Here is an 8,988-nt window from a genome sequence, read left to right as displayed (position 1 = left end):
AGACAAGGGTGTGTGGGCGGGCCTGGAGTCCCTCCAAGGAAAGTGTGAGGCCTTGGGCAAAACAAATCCATCAGGTCTCTCATTTCTTCCAAACATAGGTCTGTTCTGAGCAATAGCCAAACTCAAGTCTAAACTCCACATTCAACTGTTTCAGAGGGAATACATGAAAAAGACCCTATGGCCTACAGAGTCCATCTATAGAAAATATTTTGATAGCTCTTCCTCTCTGGCATTATCTTCCACTTAAAAAGAAAGAAAAGAAAACACACAAAACTGGAGCGCATGGTTCAATTTTCACTGTAAAATAACTCATTGATGAAAATAATACTTCTGAAAACAATCTGTTGTGAACTATCAAGCGTTTTTGCCTATGCACCAATTGGCAGGAAGTAGATAAATTATTACAATATGTAACAAAACATATGTGTATGAGCAGTATAAGTAGAAGGAAATCTATAAAAGTATGCTGAGACATCATCCCCCATCACAGCAGATACATACTGGAAGCAAAGGAACTCACTTCAGCTGTGTCCCTGTCTGACTATCTAGCTAAACAGAGTTTATGATATGCAAGTGTATTCCTGGAACAGAAAATTAGAATCTTGGACTTAAATGAAAAAAATAAAAAGAAAGAACTTGGGATGTTCCTGCTGTTGAGAGGAAGAGGTCTCATAGCCATTTTTGCCAAGATACTTCCAAATTTTTCAGGCATCACCACATTTTAATAAAATGAAGCCTTTGCAGCAGCTCCCCAGATCTTGAGTATTATATTGCTGCCCATGGGAAAATTTTCTGAAGTGCTTATAGACATGAAGATTTAAGAGGCAAAATCCCATTAACTTTCAATAAGACAGTTTCTTTAGGGCCTGGCACATGGACAAATTACAGTGAAATAAGTTCTGTATGAAGTAACAGCATGTGAATTGCTCTGTTGTGACTTTCTGTGTACATGCTCCTATCCCACAGTGACCAGTTAAGGCAGAAATGATGACTCTTTTTCCATCAAGAGCCAAACCACCTCACATTTACCTCGGAGTTCAGACCATGTACACTGACAGTTAGTGGATAGCAGTGGACAAGCTTCTTGTCTGCCACACGCTAAACGTGCTTTTGAAAAAAGTAGAGATTCTGAGCCGTGCAGGATAAATCCAGATTGACATTTGTGGATTGCTGTCATTCAGCTTGAGCCATGAGATCCACATTGCCCCTGCTTATGCCAAACCTGTATCAACTCCATCTGTTTGTGCTGCTGTTAATAGGAGAGGGAATCGTTCTAGGCACGATCCTCCTCTTCTTTTCCTGAACTAGTCTCTACTTGTGGATAGCAGAGAAAGGAAGAGGACACGAAGAGCATGAAAGTCGCATGAAAGTCTGGAAAAGGCAATTATGGGATCGATTCTGGGAAATGTGACCTGAAAAGTGTAGATAAATTTCAGACACATCTCAGAGAGGGACTGGAGAGGGAGGCAGGATGAGTTGGAGCACATATCTGATATTGTTTCCATAGCAAGGCTATATGGCTGCTAATGGTTGATCTTAGGTTTTACACTAGATGTTCAGTAGATTTAGCCTTTTGGTTATTACTAGTGTCTTCATGACATCAGTAAGAAACAGTTAAAGTTTAAAGTTCCCCAGGGGTATTGGAATCCCATGAAAAAAACAGTGGAACTTTATTTCTTGTAGGCTTCTTTGAAAATCCTTCCTTACACCCAAATTTCCTTCCCAGAATCCAAATTTCCTGTTCAAATTAAGCATCCTTGTATGTGACAGAGCCAGAGTATCATAAGTCTACTATTTTCTGTCTTTTTTTTAGCCAAGGGACAAATATTTTGTGATCTCAAGTATGACAGGAAATTATTTAGCCATATTTGAAGGCTACTGAATGAGATGACTGTCTAAAAAATAAATAGTGGACAGGAGTAAATGCATTTGCACATTGTAAGGGAACCAGTCATAGTTTGTGAGCACAATAGCCGATGGTAATTGCTGGCAGACATGAGCTAGCTGCAAAGACTGCTAGCTGTAGGCAGCTAGCCAACCTAAAAGATCATGATCATGTCATTTAAGCAGCAAATAAAAGACTCTGTGGCTGAAGAGTTACTGTGCTATTTTGTGACAGATAAAAAGGTGGAAGATGAATAAAAAAACCTGTAAGAGTCAATAATAACACATAAATATAGTCTAAACAGCTGTAGCTCATATCACCTACTAAAAATTGGAGTAATTTGGTCTTGTTTGTTATTGAAACATACTCAATAGGAACTCATTAATATGGCTAATTCAGCAGCCTAAATTACAGTGAAAAGATTAACTTGACAGAGCTTGGTTTTGGGTTAAAGATTTCCACATGCAACTACAACTTCATCACTACACCTTCAAGTGTTTAAACTGTCTATAAGTATCTCAGTGCCAGGTGAGATGTACTGCTGTAGTTTTAAGAGAGGTTTTCAAGGGCTAAGCAGAAGTTTTTCAGTTCCTCTTTCATTTGACGGAGTGCCCTCTTGACTTTCTGAGGTGTGTTCATAACCTCTATGCTGCTGGTGAACGGGTCATAGTGCAGAGCAAAAGGCTTCTTGATCTTCATCATGTAGTTTCTGTGGGGGAAGAAGACAGATTTGCCAGGTCAGAAGCCATTTCCCTAAGTGTAAACCCTGCAGGACCTTATGTCTCAGTATGTAGGTATGGACCTATTAGGGAGCAGAGGCTGCTGTGACACCTCCTCACTGTTGCTCCTTGGCATTCTCTGGTGCAGTACATCCTCCCCATGGCTAGACTATTTGCAGGCAAAAGATCTGCAGTGCCTGCTTTTCAGCGCGGCTGGCTCAGACCCATCTGTGCTCTTACAGCTCTACGTTAACACAATTCAGAGTTATTACAACCACAAGCTGAGGAATGCAGGAACACAGCATGTCTGCCGCCTTCACTTCCAAAAAATAACCTGGAGTAGCTCTTTCTGCGTAAAATTCTAAAAACCTGTTGATACTAGGCATCCTGGGCTATTTTGCTGTCTCTATTAAAAGAAAAAACACGATTGCTTGCCATTTTTGACAATGTTTCCATTAAGTACATGTTGGTGGGAACCCCCTGTACTGATGTTGCCTTATGTTTTCCATTCCGACAGATTCTTGTGCCTTCAGTTATTTTGAGCAACTTTGGCTGCACAGCTATGCATGAAAAAATGTATGAAAAAGCTTCAGGTCTGAGAATGGTGTATTCCTTGTCATTGTAAGTTCTTTTCAGGTTTGTCTGAGTCAAATGCTCTTGAAAGTCCTCTCTCTTCTGCCAGTGAGCTCTCAGATACGTTTTTACACGCATTAATAATCTAATGTGAACCTTTAGATTTAAGATGAGGGGCCTAATTTGCCGTTGCTATAACCCCAGCAGACAGTGCTTCTGGCAATGAGGTGGGGGGAGTAGGGAAGAAGTCTGGCCCAGGTTCTCTTCCGCTAATAAATTCCTCATTTCAGCTCCTACATGCTCCCCAGTAGCTCCACAACCAGCCTCCTGCCTCCAGCCAGAATTGGTCATGTTGTTCTAACTGTTGGAGATGAAGGCCAGAATTTAAACCCTGCTTACTTTAAAAAAAACTTTAAAAAAATGCTTACTGTGTAACATAACACAGCCAACGAAATGCATTTAGAAACACAGCGAGCTAATTTGATAATGTTATTTAGGTTGCAGTCAGCTGCTTTGTAGAAATTAGATTGCCCGTGAATGCTGATTCCACATTCTTGTGCAGATATAATCAGAGGAGAAAGGTAATCTTGTTTTAAGCCCCCTGTTGATCCATCTTAATTCCTGAGTCTGCTATAAAATTTTTGTGTGACCTTGGGTAAATCAGTTCTTCACAACCCCCTATTTGTACAGACTAGCACATGGGCACCCCGGCTTTAGGACTGCACTCTACTCTCACTATTCAGTTGCAGAATTTACTCCGAAGTTGCTAAAATGAGGCATTGCTAAGACGAAACATAGGAGAGGGCATAACAATGTATAGTTATGATTTTCTATGAAGCTTTTCTGACATAAACACTCTCATGTTTAACTTTGTTATAAAAGAGTCACTGTGCAGATGAAGTGCTCAGTGAGGGAGCCTGGCACGGTTATTGCAGTAGTGGTAGATGTATTTGAGATTGGGATTCAAGACAGTGTGTCCCCCCCAATGAAAATACCCACAAACGCTTTACTTACTGAAGCTTGGCCTTGGCATCTTCCAAACTTTCTGCTACGAAATAGACAGGCTGGAAGGCTTGATCCTGATAGCGGTGAACTGCAGCCACTTCGGGATCAAAAGGCTTGTACTCTGGCTTGTTTGATAAAGCGTACTTTGTAATGGGAACAACACAGGTTAGAGCAGGTGAATGAACACAGCACAAATTAGTGCCCACTGGGCTGTGAAATGCTCTTTGTGGAATAGTTAAAGGTAATATCAAGTCCTGTTCTTTCACAGGTGAAAGCTGCTTTTCATAATTAGCAGTTAATAAACTGAATAATATATGATTTTTAAAAAGAAGAAAAAAGAAAAAAAGAGAAAGTTATATTTCCTGTATTACAGTGATGTATGATTGGTTACCATAGCTATGTTCTCAGACGGGAATAGGAAAGTCTGCCACCCACCAAAATCTGAATATCTAGAAGAAAAAATAATATCATGCTGTTTTTTTCAACTAGTATTGTAGAAGAGTCACAGTCCTGTGCAGCACTATTTCAAAGTCCCCAGCCCATGTCACTAATCTCACACTCCCTGCTACACTGAAGGACAGACAGAATGCTCCTGGTATTTTCTGCACAGCTCCCGTGCCATCAAGCAGCCTAAAAGCTTCCCTGAAACCCAAGATATAAATATGCACTACACTCTGTGTACGCGTGTTTGGTTTTCGAGCCTGCAAAGATTCTTCTGTATGTTCTTCTCAGGTTCTTCTACGTTGTTCCCTCAGGAGACAGGATGATTATGGAAGCCACTTATGTCCATGCTGCAGTCTGTAATCACATTTATAATTTGTTTACACATGCTGCAGATACTTTTAAACCAGCCAGCAACAGAGCTGGTGACAGTGTGATTGCACAGGTACTGGTATTGGATGCTTAGTTCCTGCACAGGGTCCTGGGAAGGCAGCGCAGCTCAAGCTTAAAGTGAGTTCCTGCACAATTTGTCTGCCCCTGAAACCCAAGTGAGACAGTTTAAAGCTAGCTCAGCTCCCATGACATTTGAACTGCACCGTAGATGTGCCTAAAAGCTGGTTTGGTCTCCAGTTGGCCAGGCTGGTGGGTGCTGTGGCTACTTTAGTGAAGTGTCCTGGGTACAAACAAAAAGGAAAAAGGCAAGTCATCCCAGTCAACGTCAAGACTTTTCCTTCCACCTTCAGCCTGGTCAGTGGGTCCCATCCACCTAGGGACAGCCTTTTAGTACCCATGCCTTCATAGCGATCTGCCTGTTTATCTTTCTTACTTCCTCCCCAGTCTCCAGAAGGCTCCCTTCACTTGGTCCCTTTTGTGACCAAATGCCAAGTCCCATGGTACTTGAAAACAACTGGTAAGAGTGAGTGACGCTGCACAATACTTTCAGCTCAATCTGCTAACTGGCAAAATTCAGACAGTACCCTTAAGCACATTTTCAGGTATTTCACTGAACTAAGACTGAACTCTCCATCACTGGAGGCCTGCCTTAACCAGTAGGCCAATTTGCTGCAGAACTGGTGCAGAAATTAATATACGGCTTTAAAAAAAAAAAATAAAAGAACAAGAATATAAAAAGCTAAAAGATGGTGTTTTTCCTGTTCTTCATTTGCAGTGTGTAATTGAAGAATAAACCTTGGAGAGCACTCATACAATCTAAGATGGATGGTATACACAAACATGAGGCTGCTCTTATAATCTTAGAAGCTCTGGGGACTAATGGGAAAAGATTTCAGAAACTCAAAACCTGACAGGGGTCCCGCTATGCTGTCAGTGTTGAAGCAGAACAGAAATCCCATTGATTTCAGTGGAAGTTCAGCTTGAAACCGGATGGCCTTAAAGGCCTCTACAAGTTAAGTACTTGTTGTGCTGCAAGAAAAGCATATGTAGCACTGAGTGCTGCCAGAAGTGCGGTATGAGCCATAAGATTTTACAGTATGTAGGACAGAGTCCAGCTGAGTGTTAACAGGAGAAGCATTTTGGATAATGTAGAACAGCTGACAGAATATAGTGAAATAAACAGTGCAGTACCGAGAGCTGTTGGGGAGGAATTCTTACAGTTCAGAGGAGGCAAGGTTGGCCAGCAGTCAGACCCATTACAACTGTTCAGTTTAGACTTGGGTATGGTCGTCCTGTCCCTTCCAATACCTAGCTGCTGTCACTAAATGATTTGTTAGATAACATGGATTGAAGTGCAAGCCTCGTGCACAGGGTGTCTATCTCTACCTCTCATCCTCTGCTTTTCTCCCACATTATGCCCTGAGTTTGGGCAGGATCAGCTCATCCACAGAAAACAACTACCTGAAGCTGAATTCAAACTGATCAGAGTGGGTGCTGTGGAGAAGAGGAAAACATTTTGAAGATTTCATAGCCAGGATGTGGTTCCCGGGGTTACAGTCACACACCCACAAACAGTCAGTCCAGGCTACAGTTCAGAGATGTTCCCAGGCTCTTTGCTGATGCTAAGTTCTCACGTAACATTAGCTGGATGTACTGCTGCTCGTCCTCCCGGGCAATTAGATGTTATCTTCTTGTAGCCAACCACCTACCCTTAGTAACTATGTCTTTAATGCCTCTTCAGTGACCAAATCATTGTGACTTGCTATTCCTGGTTCAGAAGCCTTCAGTGATGAGGAAACCCCTTCTGTGAACAGGTTGCTGTAGCATGTCTCCTCTGTCTTATGAACTGCAGTGAGTCTGCCTGTGCCAAATACACCGATCAGCTAAGTGAAATTGAATCGAGTCTGGAGCCTCCATGCACAAGCCAACGTCTGGACCCATACTGAGAAGACTGGTAGATAATTATCAGGATGGACAACAGGTTTCTCCCAAGTGGTAGGAAAACTTATTTGGAGCTTTCTCAAGAGCCAGTCTAAGACTGTAAAATGAGCTTTGCAAGAAACTGAATGCTATCACAAGCCTCACTATCTTCCAGTCTTCATCTTTTCTAACAAAACTGCCTGCCCACTGCTGTATTTCTAAAAAAATCCCTTCTACAAAATAGACACCGCACTATACATATTTCCTCTCTTCAGATGTAGAAGAGACAGTTGGTATACATTTTCAAGTTGCAAGCAGGTGCTTAGGCATAGGACCTCAGCACTGTACTCACTCTGCCACAGTCTATACCAAAGTTCGAATCAGATGCTTACATAGACTAGAATTATTAAATGGAAACATTTCTGTATTTCAGTTTTGTTCCAAGTAAAAATCTGTGAGATGAATCAGTCAGCCATAAAAGGAAACTTCAGCATTTGAAGCCATGGATGTAATTCACTTGTGTGCAAGAAGTTTCAGATACTCAAGGTGAAGTTCACAGAACCCACTAAGCTGCTGTCCCAAAAGCTACATAACGAACTTGCAGAGCTTACATAGGGATTGTACAGGACACAGCAGCATTGCTGGTGAACTACTTGCCCATCTTCAGACTCTCTTAGATGTTCCAAGCAAGATAGACACACTTTTGGAAGAAGGCTAATCCTTCTTCATCACCTATTGAATATAAATGCTATCACATCTGCATCTAATTTCAGTAATACAATGGATGAAGACCTAGGTGGACCCAGCTATATCAAAAGTTTATTCAGCAGCATTACCCAACAACTACCGATGAAAAAAGTAATGGCAAGGATCTCCCATTTATCAGCTCAAGGACAGTTACTACTTCCATTGTCAACCTTAGAGGTTGGGAATTTGAGATGCAGTTACACTTTTGTGTTATATAGCACAGTTTTGTGAACAAGTAGTTCTTGCCTACTACTCTAATCAAAAGCAGAAGAGCTTGTTGGTGTCTGGTGAAGAAAAGAGTAGAAAGAGGAGAGAGAGCATAAGTGTGGTGCACTCAACTCCAGTCACCAGAAGTGAGCATTTTTGATGCAACTTTTACGTTCATCTGTGTCAAAATTAAACAGGAAAAGGAGGTAACATCATGCAGATAAATTCTATGGTGCATATTACTATGAAAGCTACATAAGTATTGGAGACATTACCACCTCTGCCCTTTAGTATCCTGTTTAACATATAAATGCATTTCATTTAAAACTATAAAGTATTCAGGCAAGCAGAGTAGAATAAATGTTGCCTTGAGCTGTGCTTTGATATTGGACCTTTTTGGTTTTACCAGGTGAATAAAAGCAAGCCTATGTTTCCTGTTTGTCGGCTGTGAATATACCACGTACTGAAGGATTCTCAGAAAAACAGTAGCTTCATCCTTATCCTAGAACAGATAGACATGTAAACCAAATGCTTTGCACTGGAGCCTAACTGGTAGGGAAACTCATTGATCTGCTGTTTCAAAACAACACGTTTCGCTGTTCTTTAGAGGAGTGCTGTGATAGTGCTAGCACGCTTCTGCTCATGTTCATGAGCAGTTAGGCACAAGATCAGGTTGCTATGTAGAAAAGAGGGAACATTTAGTTCCATCAGTCTCACCTCTGTGCCTGGCAAGATCATGGAGCAGATCCTCATGGCGACTATGCTAAGGCACATAGAAAATAAGGAGGTGATTGGTGACAACCAACATGGCCTCACGAAGGGCAAATCCTGCCTGACTAATTTGGTGGCCTTCTATGATGAGTTACAGCATTGATGGATAGGGGAAGAGCAACTGACATCATCTACCTGGACTTATCCAAAGCATTTGCTACTGTCTCACACGACATCCTTGTCTCTAAACTGGAAAGACATGGTTTTGATGGATGGACCACTCGGTGGATAAGGAATTGACTGGATGGTCGCACTCGCAACAAGAGTTGTGGTCAACAGTTCAATGTCCAAGTGGAGGCCAGTGACGAGTGATGTTCCTCAGGGGTC

General features: G+C 41.7%; 1 protein-coding gene across 1 annotated transcript in view; it reads right to left on the bottom strand.

The window, feature by feature from the left end:
- Positions 1 to 2,434: 2,434 nt before the first annotated feature.
- Positions 2,435 to 8,988, bottom strand: part of LOC104383676 (tyrosine 3-monooxygenase) — a 35,650-nt gene continuing 29,096 nt past the window's right edge. The window contains exons 11-12 of the mRNA XM_009991893.2: positions 4,192 to 4,325; positions 2,435 to 2,594 (exon numbers count right to left, since the gene is read on the bottom strand). Of these exons, the coding sequence (XP_009990195.2) occupies positions 2,435 to 2,594; positions 4,192 to 4,325 (294 nt within the window). The remainder of the gene's footprint in view (positions 2,595 to 4,191; positions 4,326 to 8,988) is intronic.

The sequence above is a fragment of the Tauraco erythrolophus genome, chromosome 4 (genome assembly GCF_009769465.1).
Source record: "Tauraco erythrolophus isolate bTauEry1 chromosome 4, bTauEry1.pri, whole genome shotgun sequence".
NCBI classification, from domain to species: domain Eukaryota; kingdom Metazoa; phylum Chordata; class Aves; order Musophagiformes; family Musophagidae; genus Tauraco; species Tauraco erythrolophus.
The sequence above is the reverse complement of the archived record's forward strand: the minus strand, read 5'-3'. Positions and strand labels throughout refer to the sequence as shown.